The 23,265-nt window shown below is 45.0% G+C and overlaps 2 protein-coding genes across 3 annotated transcripts; one reads left to right on the plus strand and one right to left on the minus strand.

The window, feature by feature from the left end:
• Positions 1 to 11,997: 11,997 nt before the first annotated feature.
• LOC123046275 (homeobox-leucine zipper protein ROC4) lies at positions 11,998 to 17,945 on the plus strand. Of its 2 annotated transcripts, XM_044469580.1 has the most exons (9): positions 12,006 to 12,596; positions 12,734 to 12,927; positions 13,011 to 13,128; positions 13,228 to 13,893; positions 13,969 to 14,070; positions 14,168 to 14,395; positions 15,433 to 15,595; positions 15,692 to 16,062; positions 17,215 to 17,945. In XM_044469580.1, exons 1-9 carry the CDS (start codon positions 12,042 to 12,044, stop codon positions 17,575 to 17,577), a joined length of 2,760 nt encoding a protein of 919 aa, XP_044325515.1. In that variant the 5' UTR covers positions 12,006 to 12,041; the 3' UTR covers positions 17,578 to 17,945. The 2 variants fall into 2 exon arrangements, with proteins under 2 accessions (XP_044325514.1, XP_044325515.1); XM_044469579.1 differs by having other exon boundaries at positions 11,998 to 12,596; positions 13,228 to 14,070.
• Positions 17,946 to 18,636: 691 nt separating this feature from the next.
• On the minus strand, positions 18,637 to 22,770 carry LOC123046277 (replication factor C subunit 4). The gene is made up of 7 exons (XM_044469581.1): positions 22,511 to 22,770; positions 22,311 to 22,417; positions 22,124 to 22,225; positions 21,108 to 21,303; positions 19,478 to 19,606; positions 19,202 to 19,396; positions 18,637 to 19,122 (listed from the first exon to the last, which is right to left on the minus strand). The coding sequence occupies exons 1-7, from the start codon at positions 22,673 to 22,675 to the stop codon at positions 19,015 to 19,017; spliced, it is 1,002 nt and encodes a 333-aa protein (XP_044325516.1). The 5' UTR covers positions 22,676 to 22,770; the 3' UTR covers positions 18,637 to 19,014.
• Positions 22,771 to 23,265: the final 495 nt, after the last annotated feature.

Below are 23,265 nucleotides of genomic sequence, written 5' to 3' on the forward strand. Positions count from 1 at the left end.
GGGGAAAGAATATGGGGGAATGGGTATCCCAAACATCAAGGATGTTAACCTGTGCCTGTTGGGTAATTGGGTTAAGAGGTATATCCATGATGAGGGCAAGATCTGGAAACAAATAGTAGATTCTAAATATATTAGGAGGAGCCCAAACATTTTTGCCTCCAACCCCCAGAACACCTCCAAATTTTGGCAAGGAGTGATGTGGGCTGCTGGAGCCCTGAAGTTTGGATATAGATGGAAAATAGGTAATGGTAAGAAGACTAGACTTTGGGAAGACATCTGGTTTGGCACATCCCCACTGGCAGTCCAGTTCTGGCCCCTATACACTATCTGCCACCAGCACGGGGTAACTGTGGCAGATGCTTGGGATGGGAATAATATCAAATTATCATTTAGGAGGGTTTTCTCAGATGCCATGATGGAGAATTGGTACTGCCTTGAGCAGATCATCAAGAACTTTGTGCTGACTGATGAGGAAGATTCTCTAATTTGGCAATATGAGAGCAAAGGGGTCTACCCTGCTAGCTCTCTTTACAATATCATTAACTTCAGAGGAGTGCAGCCTGTATATATACCTTCTGTTTGGTCTATAGTGGTCCCACCCAGAGTGCAAGTGTTTCTGTGGCTCTTGTCCCATAACAAGTTAATGACCAAAGACAACTTGTTAAAGAGAGGGATTACTAGACCACCTGAATGTGTTTTCTGCAAGGACCATGAATCCATAGATCACATGTTCTTTGGCTGGAGTGAAATGTCTAGAATTCTTTCCCATGATGTAGGTAACAACTACCTATCCATTGCTAGATTCTGGCCAGCCCATAAAAACAAACTAGTCTTGAACTCTGCTTGTGCCTGTGTTTTGTGGTGCATCTGGAAGTTTAGAAATTATATGATTTTCAATAATGTGTTGTGGTCTGACCTCAAACATATATGGTGGCAGATTCATTTGACTCTCAAGAAGTGGATGATCCTGTTCAAAGAATCTCCCTTGGAAGAGTTGAAGATGGTTTCTCAAAAAGTGGCAGTGATCCTCACCTCCCCTTTCCTGCTGACTGTGGGGTGATCGATGGCAATGATACTGTAGGTATCCTAAGCCTAGACTCACTCTCCAAAATGTCACTGGGACAGGGGAAGAGGTTTGGGGTTTTGCTTCCGCCTGATCGCTACACACTGCCGAACAGCCCTGAGAAGAACTGCAAACACTCATCGCTGCTGAGCCCTGTCACTCCGCTGGAACTGCTGCTGACCCCAATGCAACCCTTCAAGAAAGCCAAGTGGGGATGCGCAAACCAGGCGAGGCAGAAGAAAACTGGCGCTGCAGCAATGGGATGTTAAAAGATTGACTTCTCAGCTGGAAAAACTCATGTTCTGTTTGGATGTGAGCACCTTAGTTTTATCTAGAGCTTGTAAGGCTTGTAATAAGTTGCACTTTTCAGCCCCCCGGGAGCGTTTTGGCTCCTTTTCCTTTTTGTTTTGCCTGGCGGCTAGAGGTATGAGTTTAGTTTAGTTTCTTGGAACCTTCGACAGAAGGCTGATCGTTGTATACCTGGTTTCGCGTTTTCAATGAAAATGGTGGAGCCGGGGGGGGGGTGTTTCTACCTCCTGTCAGTCTAAAAAAATACGCAGGGGAACATTTTAGTCATGTGAACTTTCTTTTCTTAGGCATGGAACATCTTTTCCGAGTTATATAAACACTTATTTTTATAGACAAGAACTTTTTATAAACTAAGTTGTTTTAATTACATAAAAATCATTTTTATATGTGCAAACATTTTTTCAGACTCACAAGCACCACAAAGGTTGTCTTTGACGAATTTCACGCCCTCGACGCCAATGATATGCTTCTTCTTGGCGAGTGTGCTCAAATTTTTTATGCCAGCATGTCCAAGTCGTCGGTGCCACAACCAGCACTCTGGAGTTTTTGCCAACAGACATGTGGCAGGCTGAGGACCTAGAGAGAAATCTACAATATACAAATCCCCTCTCCTAAAGCCTTCCAATACTTTGGATTTGTCAGGTTACAATAACACAATGCATCTATATTTGCCAAAGATGGCAATCATATCAAGATCACAAAGCATTGAGATAGACATGAGGTTGTATCCAAGGGACTTGACAAGCATCAACTTTTCCATGAGTCGATCCTTCGAGATAGCAATCTTACCTAGACCCAATACCTTGCTTTCGCCTTTGTCAGCGTAGGTGATATGCTTCAGATGAGATGGAGTGAGGGAAGCATTGGTGAGTGATGTCTACTACATAACTAACTCTTGTAGACTCGTGTAGGGCCTCCAAGTGCAGAGTTTTATAGAACAGTAGCAATTTTACTCAAGTGAATGACCTAAGTTTTATCAATCCGTGGGAGGTGTAGGATGAAGATTATCTCCCTCAAAAAATCCTGGAAGCAAATACAAGAAATCTATTGTGTCTCCGCGGGGCTTCACCAAGCACAACAGAAACTATGAAGAAGGATAAACCAGAGGGGGCAGGGTTGCCGGCACACGGTTTGGTGAATCTTGATGCGTTCCGGCTGCTAGCCCTGCCCCTCTATTTATATGTTGAGCCTTGGGGCCGTTTCTTCGAGAAAGAGCCTCCTCAAAGTCGGTTTGGAACGCAAGAAAGAGTCCTTCTCGGTTTCCAATGCTAGACGCCACGGTCCTCGGCATCTGGCCCAGACACCATGGGCCACGGCGTCTGGCCCAGGGCCAGACGCCAGGGTCCCTAGCGTCTGGTCCGTGACCTCTACAAAACTTCCTTTTGCACCGACCTAAAGCCCCATGGGCCTTACCCCTTGGCCCAACCATATCATCCTATATATAAATCTTTACCTCCGGAACTCCTCGTCATGTTCGTGATCTCATCCGAAACTCCGAACAACATTTGATCAGCAACATACATAATTCATATAATACTATATCGTCAATGAATGTTAAGCGTGCGGACCCTGCGGGTTCGAGAGTGATCTAGACATGACCGAGACGCTTCTCCGGTCAATAGCCAATAGCGGGACCTGGATGCCCATATTGGTTCCTACATATTCTAGAAGATCTTTATCGGCGAACCTTTAGGACAACTAAGACGTCTCCAACGTATCTATAATTTTTTATTGTTCCATGCTATTATATTACCTGTTTTGGATGTTTAATGGGCTTTACTATACACTTGTATATTATTTTTGGGACTAACCTATTAACCGGAGGCCCAACCCAAATTGCCGTTTTTTTTGCCTATTTCAGTGTTTCGCAGAAAAGGAATATCAAATGGAGTCCAAACGGAATGAACCTTCGGGAGAGTTATTTTTAGAACAAACACAATCTAGGACACTTTGAGTGGACGTCAAGGAACAAACGAGGAAGACACGAGGCAGGGAGGCATGCCCCCCACCCTCGTGGGCCCCTCGTGGCTCCCCTGACCGAGTTCTTTCGCCTGTATATATCCATATACCCTAAAAACATCCAGGAGCACCACGAAACCCTATTTCCACCGTCGCAACCTTCTGTACCCGTGAGATCCCATCTTGGGGCCTTTTCCGGCGCTCCACCGGAGGGGGAATCGATCATGGAGGGCTTCTACATCAACACCATAGCCTCTCCGATGAAGTGTGAGTAGTTTGCCACAGATCTTCGGGTCCATAGTTATTAGCTAGATGGCTTCTTCTCTCTCTTTGAATCTCAATACAAAGTTCTCCTTGATCTTCTTGGAGATATATTCGATGTAACTCTTTTTGCGGTGTATTTGTCGAGATCCGATGAATTGTGGGTTTATGATCAAGTTTATCTATGAGAAATATTTTAATCTCCTCTGAATTCTTTATGTATGATTGGTTATCTTTGCAAGTCTCTTCGAATTATCAGTTTGGTTTGGCCTACTAGATTGATATTTCTTGCAATGGGAGAAGTGCTTAGCTTTGGGTTCAATCTTGCGGTGTCCTTTCCCAGTGACAGCAGGGGCAGCAAGGCACGTATTGTATTGTTGCTATCGAGGATAAAAGGATGGGGTTTATATCATATTGCTTGAGTTTATCCCTCTACATCATGTCATCTTGCCTAATGTGTTACTCTGTTCTTATGAACTTAATACTCTAGATGCATGTTGGATAGCGGTCGATGTGTGGAGTACTAGTAGTAGATGCAGAATTGTTTCGATCTACTTGTCACGGACGTGATGCCTATATACATGATCATGCCTAGATATTCTCATAATTATGCACTTTTCTATCAATTGCTCGACAATAATTTGTTCACCCACTGTAATACTTATGCTATCTTGAGAGAAGCCACTAGTGAAACCTATGGCCCCCGGGTCTATTTTCCATCATATAATTTCCGATCTACTTTATTTTGCAATTTTACTTTCCAATCTATATCATAAAAATACCAAAAATATTTATCTTAATATTATCTCTATCAGATCTCACTTTTGCAAGTGGCCGTGAAGGGATTGACAACCCCTTTATTGCGTTGGTTGCAAGGTTCTTATTTATTTGTGTAGGTACGAGGGATTTGCGTGTAGCCTCCTACTGGATTGATACCTTGGTTCTCAAAAACTAAGGGAAATACTTGCGCTACTTTGCTGCATCACCCTTTCCTCTTCAAGGGAAAACCAACGCAGTGCTCAAGAGGTAGCAACAACATACATAGTTCCTTTTATCCGCCGGTATGTTACTTGCCCGAGATTCTATCGTTGGTATCTTCATACCTAGTTTAATCTCGTTACTGGCAAGTCTCTTTACTCGTTTCGTAATACATCATCCTATAACTAACTCCTTAGTCACTTTGCTTGCAAGCTTCTTATGATGTTGTATTACCGAGAGGGCCCAAAGATACCTCTCTGTCATACAAAGTGACAAATCCCAATCTCGATTCATGCCAACTCAATAGACACCTTCAGAGATACCTGTAGAGCACTTTTATGATCACCCAGTTACATTGTGACATTTGATAGCACACAAGGTATTCCTCCGGTATCCGGGAGTGGTAGCCAACCCACCCATTGCTTTTTCGAGCTTGATAAAAAGGAAAGTTCATGTTGGGGATATAACTATTAGGTATGACCCGCCAGGAGGGGTCGGGTCATACCACTGGCGGTTCATAATGAGAAGGCCCAAGGAGATGTTGAAGATGACGGCTCATGAAGCAAGCTTACTGAAGGCCCAAGACCCGGAGGAGACTTGAGGCCCATGGGCATAAACCACCATATGTTTAACTTATATGTTAAGGAAAAGTTTAGTTCTCTCACCGAGCCGGACACGTTGTGTATGAGCCGGCTGGGACTCTGTAAGCCACCGGGCATCAGCCCGTGTATATAAAGGGGTGACCCGACGGCGGGTTAGGGCAAGAAACAACAAGTCGAGAACTAGGTCAAGCGTATTCTCTCCCTAGTAATCGAAACCCAAGCAATACAACCTAAAGCAGGAGTAGGCCTTTACCTCATTGCGAGGGGCCGAACCTGTGTAAAACTCTTTGTGTACCTTGTCCCGTTTTAACCCCTTCAAGCTAACTACGTTGCAATGGCTCCACACCTAAGTCCTCATGCTAGGGCATCTTCCATGACAATTCCACGACAGTTGGCGCCCACCATGGGGCCAGTGCATGATGGTTTTGAGTTCTTGAAGGGCAGCTTCGCAGGGCTCAAGGGATACGTTGTGGGCCAGATGACTAAGAGTCGTCGCGGCAAGCTCTACATCGATGACGTGGGCTGGGGCCTCGAGGCCGGCTCAATCGAATACGGGTACCGGGCATCCTTCGGCAGAATTCATGTCTTCATCGACAAGACTGATGAGTCGGAAGCTGAGCCACACACCTGCGCCAACTTTCTGTTTTTGCACAGAATCAAGTCAACTATCATCCACACTATCTCATATCCTTTTCCATAGCAGTTTGTTGCCTAGTAGCAATGTTTGCAAGTTTGGAATAACTAGGAGTCATGTTTTCATCAGATTCACCTTCACTCAAAGAAGATGAAGGGCGTTCAAGTACCTTGGTGCCCTTTGCCATGAGGCAAGTTGCTGAAGATGATGAGGCAGAATCTGGTTCCCGTGACTTGAGGGAATTTCTGAATTCCACAAGCTAGGGATCTTCACGTGTGTAGGCCCCTTCATAGACATCAGAGATCCTATCCCAAATGAACTTTGCATTGCTTAGATGGCTGATGTAGATGAACTCATCCTTGGTCAGGCAAGAGCAGATGACGTATTTCACCCAAGCATCGAGTTGTGCATACTCACGAATGTCATCAGCACACGCCATCTTGCAAAGATTAGTCAATCCAATTTCAGTGACTGTCCATAGCTCATTGTTCATCGCTAAGAGACGCTTTTCGCATCATGACCTTCCAGTAGGGATAGTTCGTGCTATCGAAGATGGGCCACATAGCGGATACCTTAATCATACCTCCGATTGACATAATTAAAACTCCAGGTGGTTAAACCAAGATCACACAGAATACGGGAGTAGCTTGCTCTGATACCAATTGAAAGTGCAGGTTTACCCCAGGGCGGGGTGAATGGGAGATTTTTAGAAATTTGTCAAACTATGATGAATTTGACAGAGATCAGAGTGAAGAAATGAAAACGCGAGGAAACTCAGTCATCACATAAACAGAAAGCATGCATACAAGATACATACAGGTGAAGAACATGTAGTCATACAAGCATGAAGAAGATGAACTCAAGAAATAAAAAATAAGTTAATGAAAGTCTTCGGTCCAAATTCGTCAAAGCAAGGGTTCCTCTAAAATGACAAGTGTCAAGTTCTCTCTAGAGCAGCCAACCAACAAGTGGTTTTAGGGGCGGCTATTTATAGCCAGGGGCAATCAGACATGAAATGTCATAAATGCCCTTTCAAACATGAACATTGTGTGGATAAGAATCCACTCGACAACTTGCACAATGAAAGTGCAACTAATCCCTGGGTGGTTTTGGTAATTCATAATAACATATAGCTCATTGAACTAATATCCATTCAAGATTAATGTTTTAGAAAGTTTAATGATTGATATGGCATGGACTAGAGATGTGGACCCCTCAAAATGCTAAAGGACACATATTGGCAAAAGCTCGAGGCTCTTCATTTTCATTTAGTGATCCAAAATCACATTGAGTCCATAGGAAAAGCCAATACTATTAAAAGGGGATGAGGTGTTGCTTAATGGCTTGCTTGCTCAAAATGTTTAGTGATATGCTCCAAAAGCCCTCAACCACTTTCTCATTTCCACATATGTCCTAAACCTATAGTCAAACTCGGCCCTACGATTTGATCTATCTGGCGCCACCGAGTTCACTTGACATAGCCATAGCCAGAAACCCTAATCAGTTCGGTCTCACCGATAGGGATCTCGGTCTCACCGAGATGGGATTGCAAACTCTGTGTTTCCCTTCGTAACGTTTCGGTCTAACCGAGATGAGCGATCGGTCCCACCGAGTTCGCAATGCAAACTCTCGGTTTCCTTTTCGTAACGTTTTGGTCTCACTGAAATGAGTGATCGGTCCCACCGAGTTTGCCTGACCAAGTCTTTGTTTGCTTATTACTGAAATCGGTCTCATCGAGTTCATGTGATCGGTCTCACCGACATGAAGTTTTGCCCTAACCCTAGCGCATCGGTCCCACCGAGTTGATATTGTCGGTCCCATCGAAAAGGCTAACGTTCACATTTTGAACCAGGTTGGTCCCACCGAGTTTTACTATTTGGTCCCACCGAGTTTGGTAAATTGTGTGTAAGGGTGAGATTTTGTGTGGAGGCTATATATACCCCTCCACCCCCTTCTCCATTTGTAAGAGATCCATCAGAACGTGCCTACACTTACACTACTCATTTTTTGAGAGAGAACCACCTACTCATGTGTTGAGACCAAGACATTCCAATCCAACCATAAGAATCTTGATCTCTAGCCTTCCCCAAGTTGCTTTCCACTCAAATCATCCTTCCACCATATCCAAATCTGTGTGAGAGAGTTGAATGTTGGGGAGACTATCATTTGAAGCACAAGAGCAAGGAGTTCATCATCAACACACCATCCATTACTTTTTGAAGAGTGGTGTCTCTTAGATTGGTTAGGTGTCACTTGGGAGCCTCCGTCAAGATTGTGGAGTTGAACCAAGGAGTTTGTAAGGGCAAGCAGATCGCCTACTTCATGAAAATCTACCAAAGTGAGGCAAGTCCTTCGTGGGCGATGGCCATGATGGGATAGACAAGGTTGCTTCTTCGTGGACCCTTCGTGGTGGAGCCCTCCGTGGACTCGCGCAACCATTACCCTTCGTGGGTTGAAGTCTCCATCAACGTGAATGTACGATAGCACCACCTATCGGAACCACGCCAAAAATCTCCATGTCTATATTGCGTTTGCTCCCTCCAAACTCCTCCCCTTTACCTTCATATGCAATGATTTACATTCCGCCGCGATACTCTTAGAATTGCATGTGTAGGTTGATTGCTTGACTTGTGTTAAGTTACTAAAATCTGTCAAGACTTAAAATTGAGAAAAGGCTAGATTTTATTTGGTCAAGTAGTCTAATCAACCCTCCTCTAGACATACTTTCGATCATACACACGCGGCGCAACAACAGTCGGAAAATTGAACTCTCGATTTCGTCGGGGCACTCAATTTCCTCACGACAGGCAGATCGCACTCGCGAAGTCCTAACTCCTCAGCCTGACCAAATTCGTCAGCTACCAGATGAACTTCGTCACTGTCGCTAGCAAATTCGTTAGTTGTTCCGGACATTTCTAAAGGCTTCACTCGAAGTGGCAAGTGTATGTACATGTTTGAGAATGACATTGAAAGTATGAAATATGTTTCACCTAGACCACCTTTAACAGTATGGTTTTTTCTATGTCCCAAATAAAAAAAAAGAAACTACGAAAACAAAAGTTTTCAAGCTTCAAAGTCTTCACATCAATTTCTCCAGAGGTCGTATCAATTTCTTTGCTTGAAGAAATACGTTTTTAAGGGTCGTCTTTATTCAGTTAAACCAAATTTTCAGGGATTATAATACATGTGTACACTCACAAACACATCAGTCACTTAACATATTTGTCTTCAATACTCCAATACCACTAAGGGAGCACTTGATGTACTTACAATCTTTCCCCTTTTGGTGATTGATGACAAATTGGTTAAGTTTTCGACAGGAATAAATAATGGAAATGTAAGAACAGAGTATGAAGAAATTGGTTACATGCCCTCCGTCCGAAAAAGCTTGTCCCAAGTTTGTCCCTCAAATGGATGTATCTAGCACTAACTTGGTGCAAGATACATCCATTTGAGTGACACGTTTTTTCGGACGAAGGGGATAATAAGGAACTCCGCCTGAAGACGTGCATATTGTTGAATTTGCTTTTGGTTGCAAATGCACATGGCATGTTGGAATTATGGAGATCTCCCTCTATATCTTGGAATCCAATCATGCTTGATCGTAAGATATTGAAGAATTTTAATGCATAATGAAAATTGGTGTGTGACAAAATACATCATTCACGAGCATATATCATTGATAATCACGGCATGCAGATAAAAGTGTAACAAAAGAGTCAGACTGCCAACAGTTATTAAGTAACAACTCGCTCTTAGAACGCATCAAATAAAACCGAGAGTTACAACTCAGTTTTTTCTTGTTGGTTTCTACTTATGTTTTTTTTTCGTTCTTTGTTTCGTTTTCCTGTTTCTTTTTTTTGTGTTTCATTTTTTGTATTTTCGTTGAATTCTTAAAAAATAGACTTTCAGGTTTTGTTCAAAATTTCTAATCTTGTTCACTTTTTCAAAAAATTGTTTGGATTTCAAATTTTTGTTCACGTTTTCTAAAAAATGTTTGTAATTTAATATTTAGTTCATGTTTTTTAACTTTTTTATGTTTTCCAAAAAAAATCACATTCCAAAAAATGATCGCAAATTCAAAATGTGTTCATGTTTTTCAAAATCTATTCACGTTTTTGTATACAATTTAGAAAAAAAAATCACATTTTCAAAAATTGTTCAAGTTTTCCAAAAAAAAAGTTTTCCAAAAAAAAATGTTCAGAATTTCAATATCTTGTTGATGTTATAAAAAATTGTTCAGCTTTACAAAAAATGGTAATGTTGAAATTATTTCATGCTTTAATTTTTTTCACACTTCTTCTATAGAATTTCAGAATTTTGTTCACGTTTTTCACAATTTCTTCACTTTTAAAAGATTGTTCGGTATTTTATATTGTGTTCATATTTTTCAAAAATTCTTCAGAATTTCTAAATTTGTTCATGTTTTTGTATATAAATTCACAATTTTGTTCACGTTTTTAATAAAATATTCTAAAATTCAAAAATGAATGGAATTTCAAATCTTGTTCACGTTTTAGAAACTTGCTAAAAAATTGTTTGTCTTTGTAAAAAAAAGTATAATTTTTTAAAAGTGTTTAATTTTTTTGGAAAAATATTCGGATATGTCGTTGTAATTTCTTAAAAGTTCGTAGTGCCTATTAGTCACTAAAAGGCATCATGTGCGGTGGCTAGCTACTTTCGTTATATAGCAAGGGGTTCCGAATTCGACCGCTGGTACTGCATGCTCTACAATACCACGTAGTTGGTTGGCCCACTTGCGCTATCCGCCAGTGCGAACCTCCGCCAATGTACCGCAACAAGCGGCAGATAGAAGTCCCCCCGACACCATCTTTTTGTTAAGGAGACAATAGCATGACTAGCTGGAGGATTCCTCACAAGAACTTCCAAAAATCCATACCGAAAATCATAACAGTGACATTCCAAAACACCTTCAACAATCAACATCAACATGAAGTCATCAAATCAAGACTAGCAGGACGGGGTGATAGCGATTGTTTGATTACACCGATGCGAAGACGACTCCAATGCGGGTCACCAAAACGGACGTCATCAAATGTTAGTGAACACGTTCACACCAGTATGAGGGCAGCTCCAATGCGGATCACCAAAATGGCGCGCGAGAGACGGGGACACGAGGCACGCCAATGATTAGAATGGCAATTCTGGTTTTGGCTACGAGATGGCAACCAAAAAATCAAAACCAGTATGTGCTACTAGTACTTTTAGGCCTCCTTTGATTTATAGTAATCTTGTAGGAATTTTATAGAATAAGATTTTCAAAGAAAAAATTCCTATGAAGCCCTTTGATTTGTAGGAATGGTTCTTATTCCTATGTAGATATGATGCAATCCTTCACATTTCAAAGGAAAAAACATTAACCCAAACTCGATGAAAAAAATTCTATCATACGCACCAAATGGTATCTTTTTCTTTATAGAAACTGAGACGCGTGTCATTACATTTTCTATGAAGTTTCTACTCCTACGTGCCGATTTGTGTCGATGGATCTACCTTCGAAACTGTTTCGAAGAAAAAGAAAACTTGAGCTCTCTTGTGGTGGGGCACATGTGGATGGGGAGGCCAGCAGCACCCCATCCCATCAAGCCATCAGCCGTGACAGGAGCACGTCGCGCGCGCCTCGCCGGCTGATCCGACGGGTCAGCCCCGTCGCCCGTCTCGCAAGTCGCAAGGCTGTCCTCACCCCGCAGGCCTGCAGCACCCTGATTCCTGCTCACCCCGGCATCCACGAGATACGGGCGTATCCTCCCCTCTAGCTCTAGCCCCCCTTCCGTTGCGCTTGGGTACGCGCACCAACAAGCGCCCCGTACACGCCCCTACGGCCAGTAGCATCGTGCGGGACAGCGTCGCCGCCGTGGCAGGGGCCACGCACATCGTCACGCCCGCGGAGCATTCTGGTTTTCCCCTTCTCCGAAACGAACCGGCCCGCGTCCGCTGGATCATGCATGCTCTCGCGGTCGCTGTGACGCCACGGACAGGCGGTTACGGTGGCGGGCAGGCACCGACACGGCACCGGCAGGGCTCGCTTTTGAGATCACCGCGGCAGCCGGCAGGGTCCACGCCTCTCCGTGCGGGAAAAGAAGGAGGGGACAGACGGACGAGCCAGCCAGCCAGCGAGAGAAGGGCAAAAAGGCGGGGATACGATACGGCAACCAACAAGCGGACAAAGCAGGTTTCTGCCATTGCGCGCAAAGCAGAAGGTTTTGCCATCGCCATGCAAGAGAGCTCATCAGAGAGAGAAACCCCAGAGGCGAACAAAACCCCGACCCACTTCCATTTCACCGCTCGCCCACGCCGCTCCACGTTCTTGCCCTGCTCTGCCACGCACGCGACGCGACGAGGGGGGTACTCTGCTCCGGTCCACGGGGTGCTTCGCCTGCCGATCAGTCCCATCGCGGCGCATCGCGCATCGTCTTGTCTTCGCGGCCAAGCTTTCTCTCGGCCCCGGTCTGGTCTGGTCCTATATTTTAACGGAAGGCGTGAGGGAGTGGTTGAAGAAAACTGGTTGACACCCGACGCAGCGTCGCGCCCGAGAAGCACGCGCTTCACTGCGCTGCCGCAGGCTTTGCCCTGCCTTCTTGGCCCTCTCTCTTTCTCGCTTCTCCTCCCAAAGAGAATGCCGAGGGAAAAGGGCATGGCCTTTTGGGGTTTCTTCGACGGCAACGACGGCGGACCTGCGCCCGACGTGAACGGGTTCCCCTACTACTCCGCCGCCGGCCCGGGCGCCCTCGCCTCCTCCTCCCTCTCGCCGCCGTCCTGCCTTGCGCCGGTACGCGCCCTCTTACTCCACGTCGTGTAGTAGCAACTACTACCTGGGGTTTCTTCTTCTTTGTGTGGTCCGGTCCGGCGATTGCGAAAGGCGTGCCTTTTTCTCTTCTTTGATCCCTTGCCCGTGGCTAACCGCAGGCCGGCGCCGGCCGCGGCGGCGTGAAGGAAGAGAACGGGAGCCGGTCGATGACAGACCACCTCCACGCCGTCTCTGGAGGCGATGTCGGTGGCGGCGAGGACGGCGAGGCCGCGCCAGAGCTCGGCCACCACGGCAAGCGCAAGAGACCCTCCAACGCGCGCCACACCCCGCGGCAGATCCAGGAGCTCCAAGCGTACGCGCGCGTACCCATGTGTCCCTTCATGCCGTGCTCGCTTCTTTCATCATGCTCATGCATGCCGCTGTTGATCGGTGCAGGTTGTTCGAGCAATGCCCCCACCCAGACGAGAAGCAGCGGGCGGCGCTGGGCAAGAGGGTCCGCCTCCAGCCGAGTCAGGTCAAGTTCTGGTTCCAGAACCGCCGCACGCAGTTGAAGGTAATTAACCAATCTGATCGACCGCTCCAACACTCTCGATCCTTTACTCGTGCACTTACAACACGGCTGACTCCTCTCTGTGGCGGTTCATCTTGCAAGAGGGAATCTCTGCTGCACGAGAACCGGCAGTTGATGGAGGAGAACGGCAAGCTGCGCGCCGAGAACCTGTCCCTCCGGGAGGCGATGACGCATCCAGTGTGTGGCGGCTGTGGCGGCCCGTTCCCGGCTATGCTTGACGAGTCGCCGTCCCTGGAGGAGGACCTGCGCGTCCAGAACGCCACACTCAAGAACGAGCTCAGCCGATTCTGCGCTCTCGCTTCCGTGTTCCTTGGCAGGTCCATTTCTTTCGTGGCGGCGCCACCAACGCCAGGGTCGCCAGTGGAGCGCATTGGTTCAGTGCCGGCGACCACCGCGGCCAACTCGACGGTCACCGAGTTCACGGGCAGTCCCTCCAGCCAAACAATGGGAATGGCGATCACGACCATGGCGAAAGCTGGCATCGACAGGTCCGTGTTCTTGGAGCTTGCGACGAGTGCAATGGATGAACTCGTCAAGATGGCGCAGATGGACGAGCCGCTGTGGATTCCAAATGTACCCTTGCCTGGTTCCCTTGCCAAGGAGACGCTCAACCATGAAGTGTACTCGAGGACCTTCTCACCGTCCATAGGGGTGAAGCCTCCGGGGTTTGTATCCGAGGCCTCTAGGGAGTCCGGCATTGTAAGCAGTGATGGCAGCGTCGAGCTTGTGGAGACTCTGTTGGATGAGGTTGCCCTCGTCTCACTCTCGTTGCTATTCCCTGTACGTCTGAACTTACATTGCCTGCTTGAAATCTTGCTGCAGAGACGGTGGTCCCGTTTTTTCTCGTGCATAATCGCCGAATCATCGATTATCGAGGAGATCTCTACTGGAGCTGCAGGAAGTAGAGATGGTGCATTGCTGCTTGTGAGTGCCGTGTTGATCAGTATGTAGTGTGCATATGCACGTCTTATGGTTAATTAATTCTAGCATCCACTAAGTGTTTCATCTATCATTGCAACAGATGCAGGCAAAGCTGCAGGTTCTTTCACCTCTTGTCCCTGTTAGGGAGGTGGCCTTTCTCAGGTTCTGCAAACAGTTGGGTGAGGGTTTATGGGCTGTAGTGGATGTTTCCATCGATGGGTTGGGGATGGAGCAAGGCCTTGCTGTGGCATCCACCACTGCAAATATGAACTGCCGGAGGCTGCCTTCTGGCTGTGTGGTGCAAGATACCCCCAATGGCTTCTGCAAGGTACACCATCCTCTCTACATTCACTTGTTCATATCATGTTCTTGGGTTGGCAATTGACAGCAATGTTAGCATGCCCAAACTCACCTGCTTCCTAGGAGGCTACCACCAGAATCAACCGTGCTAGTTCCACCGGTTTGCTGCTTATTGCGAAATGCATGTTTGTTCCAGCTCTTCATGGTATTGAGTGATCACTGTGCAGTATAGTACTCACAAGTCAATAGGGTAGGCTATAGATTTAGCAACTATGGTTGCAAGTCCATCACTGCAAGTTACGTAATCGCTTGTCGGCAGAGAGAGGGTAAACAAGTGATTTGTGAATAATTAACTGGATTTATAATCCAGTATTTCTTCCCAAGCATGTGCCTTTTCTTAGTTTAATCTTGAGTCCAATTCTTCAAGCGAAAATCCTATATTAACTGCCCACAATATCATCAATTTGTCTCATCGTCGAGAATTTAAGATCTTGACCACTTCGTCTATTGTTTGTCTTCATGGGAGGTACTTTTAGTCTTTCAAAGAGGAAGGTTCAGTTATTTTTTTTGCACATCTAATTTGGTGCTATCTGTCCATAAGTTGACAAGGGGTTATGTCTGCCATTCGTGTGGCGTATCACAAAGGCCGTGCATGTGAAGAAGGATCAGCTGTTCGTATATCAGTCATGTTATGTGGTTTCCTGTTTATCTTCACTTCAACGACTCATAGTTTGTTGATTAGATGCAATCAAAAGTGTGGGGAAATGTGTCAAATTATAGTTTCATTGGAATGTAATCATTCGGTACATGTTACAATGTAGGAATTCATAATAGGTTAGTATCTTGAGATAGGATTAGTCTAAATTATTGTCTGCTCTTCATATTAAAAAACTTGGTCAGAATATTTCAGCAAAATGTAAAAATATGATTTGCTAGCACTATATAAAGAATACTTACACTGTGTACCTGACACTAGTACAATTGCACTGCAGAGCTTGATATTGCATTTTGGGAATGCATTCATGCACTTCCGTGCTAACAGATGCACTTGAATTTACACTGCAGGTTACATGGGTTGAACATACAGTATATCATGAATCCTCCGTGCACCAGCTCTACCGGCCTCTCCTTCGGTCTGGCCTTGCCCTTGGTGCAGGGCGGTGGCTTGCGACGCTACAGCGCCAGTTTGACTGCTTGGACGTTCTCATGCCGAAGCAAGACTCGTCAGGTACAGAAATATGATAGTGTGCAACATCTATGTGGCATGCTTTGCATGGTATTGCTTCCTTGGAATTAAAATGGCAATGTACCACATTTTTCACAGATGCCATGTTGGAAGGATCACGGAGCTTGCTGAGGTTGGCAGAGAGGATGATGGACAACTTCTGTGCGGGGGTGAGCGCATCTTCTGCTGAATGGAGCAAACTGGATGGCTTCACGGGGAGCATTGGGGAGGATGTGCGTATCATGGCACGGAGGAGTGTGGATGAACCTGGGGTGCCAGCTGGTGTGGTGCTGTGTGCTGCCACATCAGTGTGGATGCTTGTAACACCCAAACGGCTTTTCAACTTCCTGTGCAATGAGAGAACGCGGGTTGAATGGGACATCCTAAGCAAGGGTGGCCCTATGCAGGAGGTGACAAAAATCTACAAGGGGCAACAGAATGGCAACGCCGTATCTCTACTGAAGGCCACTGTGAGTATTATCTATAGCTTCGCCTAGTTAGTTGTTGCTCCTTCTATGCTTATTAGAAACATTGCATGTTTAACTGACTCGTAGTTGGAAGGCTTTTCAGTGATCTAGAAGCTGAGCTCATTGGGTGCTGTAGTCTTGGGAACAATGCATCACTTTTAAGCTTTTCGGAAGCAGAAAAAAGACATATACCTAAAACTTGTTTCTGTGCTCTGAATATTTGCTCAGAATGTGTAACATGTGTAGATATGTGTCAGGCATAGTTAATACTTAATACCGAGCATTAGCTCTGTGCATTGCAATGATGTAGAGGCAGGGCGTGATCCTCCTTTTTTTTTTAAATACTGAGCATGATGACAAATGAAGCATGTGAAGTTGGGAGTTATATTCTTGACGAAGAACATAAGATGTTTTCATCAGCCTTGGTACTATTTATATTCCAAAACTAAATTAGATGGTACTTTTCGGATTCATGCTGTCAAAGCTTGAATTACTACAGCTGAACACAAAATCATGAAATTTACTAGTATGTTTATCAATGAACATAAATGTCTTGTATAATTTTGACTAGCATAGAACTTGAAAAGGTAATGGTCAGATGTATTTATTGGAGGAGAAATATAAAACAGCAATTATTATTTTCTCGGGCATGAACCCAAATGTGTCATTTTGTAATAGAAGAAAACATCAGGAGACTGAAGGTATGAAGTAAATTAGGATGTGTGTTTGTATTGAAACCAAATTAGATGTACGTTTAGGATTCGTGCAGTCATGCTTGAATTACTGCAGTTGTGCACAAAATCATGAAATTTACTAGTATGTTATCTGGAAGTGCTCGAAATCAAACGTCTAAATGATAATGCTCGGACATGTTTTTTTTTAATAATTCATGCAGTCAAGTGGACACGTATGAAAACAGCAAGTTTTTTTTGTTGTTGTTCTAAATCTGTGTGAACTTCCATCTAGTTTCTGTGAACATGTACTGTGCCATTTTGGGTGATCATAAACATCTACGTAATTGGCAGAAAACCTCGTCGTGTTGTTTGATTGTTTCTGGCTTCAGGATGTTAATCCTGCTTGATTTGTGTGACCATCTATTCTTCCTGTCCTTCCTTTTTCTTACCTCAACCGTAATGTCTTGCATCACATGGACAGGCCCCAAACACCCAGCAGGACAGCAGCATTCTGATCCTACAGGAGACCTGCACAGATGCATCCAGCTCAACGGTGGTGTACAGCCCAGTGGACATCCCAGCAATGCGCCGTGTCATGGGCGGAGAAGGCGACCCGACATCGATCATGCTCCTGCCATCCGGTTTCGTCATTCTGCCCGGCGGGCCGAGCATGTCTGGCGACGACGGGCACAAGACATGCGGCTCGCTGCTCACCGTGGCGTTCCAGATACTCGGGAACAGGCAGCCCACCGGGAAGCTCACCGTGGAGTCGGTGCAGACCGTGGACAGCCTCATCTCCTGCACCATCAACAGGATCAAGACGGCGCTGCGATGCGACGCCTGAGCGGTCTTGGAGACGGGGGAACCTTTTTGGCCTAGGAGCGAGCAGCCGGTGAAGGGTCTTGGAGTCAAGAACGAACCGCGAAAATAGGAGTGTGGCCTTTGCTGGGTGGTGAGGACCGGGCTGGGCAGGTCCTTAGCACAGAGCAATGGTGGTGGTTCGGGCATTGACTCGGCCTTCTCCCGGCTGTTCTCTCCCATGACATTTGCATTTTGGACAGACAGTTGGAGGCTAGTCTTCTTGAGCTTTTGTTTGCATTTTGGCCCGGACTTGGTAGTGCTGGTAGCTATGAGGTTCCATGTTTTTGCAATAGCAAAATGTGATGCTTTCTGTAGGAACTCGCTCTGAATGGCAATGTTCCGTTGGCCATGTGTTCGGTTTCTTTTGAGGCAGCCTTAGGTTCCGAGAATGGTATCCACCGAGCGATCAGTCATCATTAGAAAGAATCAACTTTGTTATGTTATCTTGTCATGTACACCCTCCGTTTCAAAATAACTGTCAAGATTTTAGTTCAGTTTGAACTAAAACCATGACACTTATTTTGAAATGGAGGGAGTAACATTCAACATCATGGTGCATGGGCACTGAAATGTGAACACAAAGTAGCTGTAAACTCTGGGACATGGAGTTTCTACACTTAGCTCAAAAGGCATCATCATGAACAGTAAAAAAATATCTCAAGACTTTTCGCAACAAACATTACTGAATTTTCTGCATACATGCAAATTTTCATGAAGAAAAAACATCCTTAATGCTCTGGGCAAGAGAAACAAAATCAATGCTCCAAAAAAAACTATTTTTGAAAGCATTTTGGAGTGTTGATTTTGTAAAAAAATTACCAGACCTCCACAAATGTGATTTCATCATGAAAGTTTGCACAGGCAGAAAACCATGCAATGTTTGTTGTGAGAAAAAACAGATTTTTTTGAAAATTTTCCTGTTTTTTCATATTTTACTATCCATGGAAAGAGCATTCAAGCTAAGGATTAGAAGACCATTTTGGCTCTTTGTAAACTCAGTTCATAAGTTCAGACAGTTGGACAGTAAAATTCAGAGCGAAAATAAAAATGCAAGGAAATGATGAATCCATTTTCTGCCAATCCATAATTGATATGCAGTTGACTTGGATAACTGACGGTTCCTTCATGATGCTGGTACGACAGCTCAATAGACTACAAAAGACCCGAAAAATACCCAGATTAGTTCCGAAATACAGCAGCGCGTGAAGCACGGATGGCTGGGCCAAAAGCACTCGAACTACGAGGACTCAGTCTCCTCACTAGTCACTACAGGCTACAACTACATCTCCGACGCTAAACAAACATAAATAGTTCACTTCAGCGAAGAACTATCTTACACACTGAGATACCAAGACAGAGTCGTGATAAACAGGATACGCATCACAACACTGTTAACTGATGTCAGAGCAGCTGCACAGCGTTACGCTTTGGCTGTTTCCCTCACCAGAGCAAACTTGGCCAGAAGGCCGGAAAGCTGAAGGAATGACCCAACGCCATCACAGATCCTCATGTGCGCAAATCCTGTCTCCTGCGCGAAGAAACATGAAAGTTGAGTTGACAGGATAAATCAGAAGAGACAACGGCATAAACAACAAGACTGGGTTTACCTTCAGCAATTCCAGCTTCAGAAATTCAGCCATGTCATAGTTCTTGATGACACGGAAGAGAGTGGTGATTATGTCGGTAGGAGAGTAGCCCAAATCATAGAGTTGCTTTAGGCCAGAGCAGGCCTCGTCAAACTTCCCATCGAGTACATTTTTCACCATACTCTTGACATGCAAGGGATGTGGTTGATCACATACCTAGAACCAGTTCATCGTTGCTGTTAATTGAAGAAGTATTGCAGAATTCACATGACGCAAAACGGGATAACTCATGCCAACCTTGAACACATTTTCTTGATTAACAAAACGAAACCCACTGACTGTAGCTTGCAAATTGTTCAAAGCTTGTCTCATGTCACCATCAGCAGTAAAAATTATGGCTTCAAGACCTTCCGGCACATAAGGGACCTTCATTGAACAAGAATAGAAAGATACGGTTAAAAAAGGGCACCCTATAACTAACAAACAGAACATAATAGGGGTGTTAGGACTGCACCGTAATTTCAAGGATTAACCAACATACAGGCAATAAGAACAATATAGTGGTATCAACATGATCAAATGGATTTCAACACTACCAAATAAAAATAAAAACAACTGAAATTCGCAAAACAACTGGAAAGTTGCCTGTTTGCAGATTTGCAGGTAAGTAAGCTCCTGGAGGTTTCATATTAGCCATCCTTGTTACCAAATTGCAAAATACTCCCTCTTAGCTTGCAAAAACATCTTATGTTGTGGGACGGAGGGAGTAATAATTTTCTAGATCCAACAACTCAGTCAGTTCAACAGTTGACTAATAGGATATGCACCTCTTGACTCAGACCAGTTGAGCCTTGAAGTACATCCAGTAAAGTAGTTAGGCAGGTACTTGCTAAGGCCAAACTGACTTATCCTCGTGGGATAGGCAAATGTATGCTTTTCTTTAACTATCTAGTTACAGGATTATTATCAGTTCAAAGTAACATCCACTCCACATGTACTAGTTGCCGTACAATCTTAATTAATTGGTTCAGAAAATAACAACCTCTTCAGTAAGAACACTCAAGTAGCATTAAAATATTTATCTGATGCCATTACTTGTGATATTAGGGAGCGGAAGCATTCACGGTTAAATACCATATCGGCAGCAAAGCCTCTACGTGTTTAGGTAAGAATTAAGAGCAGTAGTCAAGCAACCAAATTGTGTAATGACACAAGCAAGATACATATCTCAATTGCTGCTCATGGTGGTTGGAATCAGTACCCTAAATTACAGCTACTTATCAGAACTCCAAATTAGCTCTCCAAGTAGGAGATACTTATTCATAATACCAAATTAAGCTTCTTGGTTATTTATTAAGGTACCCTGTAATTCTAATACAGTTGCAGTTCTTCCTCTCCCGCTGGTAAAGAGAAAGGCTAATTTCATTTTCCTTAACTGCGGAACAGGACTGTCATCTGAGTGTGCTCTTATATAATTATTAGTAATATTAATACTACATGTATTACAATCATTATGCACAGATGACAAGCAGGGTGAAAGGTCAAAAGTAAACGGCAGACGATATTATAAATAAATAAGAACAATTAATACATGCAAACATATCCTCAATGTTATAAAAATAACAAAACATATGTAGGATCATGTATCAGAAAGGGGTTCTCTTAATCTTCAATTAGTGACAAAGCACCTTAAATTGATATAATAATTCAAGGCGGTTGGAAAATTATGCGTATGAGTAAGGGTTTCAGCAGTTTTCATGCATAAAATATCCAGGAGTCCACATTGGGTAAATGTTTTGGACAGTTATGGCGGTATGAATGAACAGTTAGGTACCAGCTTTATCTTCTAGCTAAGACAACAAAGGCAGTACCCTCCAACAGGTAAGTCCTTGCAAAGTTGGCAACTACCAGAGCTACTAAACATTACCTTCTCAGCTGCCACCACGACCATAAGGCGGCCAAGGATCTCCTGATCTGAAAGCCTCGAGAACCGGACAATAGCGCAGCGACTTTGGATGGGTTCAATGATTTTAGATGAAGTATTGCAGGCAAGAGCAAATCTTGTGGTGTTGGAATAAATCTCCATGGTTCTTCTCAGTGCTTGTTGTGCCCCTGTTGTCATGCTGCACGTAGCAAGTGTGAGGAACAAACAGAAACTAAAAACATACTCCCTCTGTAAAGAAATATAAGAGTGTTTAGATCACTAAAGTAGTGTCTAAACGCTCTTATATTTCTTTACGGAGGAAGTAGCTACCTATATCACTGAAGAACATTTCGAGCCATAATTCAAGCTCTTCAAAATATTGTACTACTACACTTGCAGATTGAGTTGCCATCCATACCATGTGTCACTACGATGATAAACATTCTGGTGCGATATTCATGGCAGAGTGCCTGGCTTTTAGAGCAATGCCCATTGACATGCCCATTTGTATTCTGTTTAGGGGAAATTGACAGGGCCGTATCTATTTAGTAAGCTCTGATGAGTGGGCCCACCATGTCAGATTTGCTATCAAATGAGAGGTTTGGGTGCTGGGTGAATAGTTAGAGCAAGAGTTATCGTTCCATGAAAAAAAAAACTCAAAAGGTGTGAAAAATTGTCAAAAATTCTACTGAAGTTGTGGTTCCATGAAAAAAGACTCAAAAGGTGTGATAAATTGTTAAAATTTCCGCTGAAGTTGTGGTTCTGAGTAATTCAATCTTTTTTAATATATACATGTAGGCTTTCCCCTGCTTATCTTCATAGTAAAATACAATAACCTCTATCTAGTTCATTGTAATGTGTGCCTGTCATCGGTTCATAATCCAGTATAAATCATAGTATTCTCGAGTGTGAAACCACCGATGGTGAGCTAGCAACAAGGTAACTAACATGTCTTTTTTGTTTCTCGGGCTAGCACCGACATCACACAGGCCTGACTCCCACTCTGGGGATGGCATTACCTGTCAGCCTCGTCCAGTATGACGATCTTGTGCCGTCCAGGTGGCAGTGTGACCTTCTTCTGCGCGAACATCTTGATCTTGTTCCGCACCACATCAAGCCCCCTGCAAAATCACGGATCGACCGTCAGACCGCCAATCCATACAGCCACGAGCTGCCAGTACAAAATCAAGTCACGGCGGCAGCAACCTGTCGTCCGAGGCGTTGAGCTCGAGCACGCCCTCGCGGTAGCTGGGCCCCAGCATCTCGTGGGCGAGCGCCAGGATGCTCGTCGTCTTCCCGGTCCCCGGAGGCCCCTGGCGAAGAAAGGCATGGGAGTAGAGGAGGCGGGGTGAGTTTTCCGTGTTGCGAGGGTGCGCGCGGAAGGTGTTCGGGGAAATGGCGCTTACGGAGAGGATGAGGTTGGGCATGTTGCCGTCGCGGGCGATGACCTCGAGGCGGCTGACGGCGTCGGCGTTGCCGACGACATCGGCGACGCGGCTGGGGCGGTACTTCTCCACCCACGGGATGTCGTATGCGTCAGCGGGGGCGGCGGCGGAGGAGGTGGCGGCCATGGCGCTGGGGTGGGGTTGAGCGGAGGGAGGGAGGGAAAACCTTGCGCTTGTGGAGGGAAAAGTGGGGAAATTGCCGAGCCAGCGCGAGGGTTTTCATTTCGGCCCCCGGTCGCGTCCTCGAATCTGGAGGATTTTCATTAAAATAAATGTATCTTACCAAAAAATTCGTATTTCTGCTGTCTCTTTCATTTTTGCATTTCTTTCCCACCCTATTTTGGAGCCAAATTCGGTTTGGCTTGTGCCGTACAGGAAATGCTTGTGAAAATGCAATACACAAAGATTTAGAAGAACAAAATATAAGGATATTTATCTGCGCTCACGGGTTATGAATAACAGATTACTAATGATAGTGTCAGCAACAGAACTTCCTCGGAAAACGACTCGCTCCTCCCGGGTCGCTCGCGCGAGCGACTCTGAAGGACCCCCAACCCTAGCGCAGAGGCGCCAGATCTGCCCCCTCCTCGGCCGCTGCCGCCGGCGGTGGCGGTCGCGCCCGGCCGTCAAAAGTGGCGGGCGAGGCGGCGCGTCCTGGATGGCTGCTCCTTCGCGCAGAGGTGGGCTGTCTGCAGGGCTGCGCAGGGGCTGGTGCG

Source organism: Triticum aestivum, chromosome 2B (assembly GCF_018294505.1).
Source record: "Triticum aestivum cultivar Chinese Spring chromosome 2B, IWGSC CS RefSeq v2.1, whole genome shotgun sequence".
Taxonomy (NCBI): Eukaryota; Viridiplantae; Streptophyta; class Magnoliopsida; order Poales; family Poaceae; genus Triticum; species Triticum aestivum.

Coding starts and splice junctions, on each gene's coding strand:
- LOC123046275 (XM_044469579.1), top strand. CDS start 12,042: ATGCAAGAGAGCTCATCAGAGAGAGAAACCCCAGAGGCGAACAAAACC. Junction 13,129..13,227: donor ACCGCCGCACGCAGTTGAAG/GTAATTAACCAA, acceptor TCATCTTGCAAG/AGGGAATCTCTGCTGCACGA. Junction 14,071..14,167: donor GAGATGGTGCATTGCTGCTT/GTGAGTGCCGTG, acceptor TCATTGCAACAG/ATGCAGGCAAAGCTGCAGGT.
- LOC123046277 (XM_044469581.1), bottom strand. CDS start 22,675: ATGGCCGCCACCTCCTCCGCCGCCGCCCCCGCTGACGCATACGACATC. Junction 22,226..22,310: donor CTCAACGCCTCGGACGACAG/GTTGCTGCCGCC, acceptor GTGATTTTGCAG/GGGGCTTGATGTGGTGCGGA. Junction 21,304..22,123: donor ATACTGGACGAGGCTGACAG/GTAATGCCATCC, acceptor TGCTACGTGCAG/CATGACAACAGGGGCACAAC.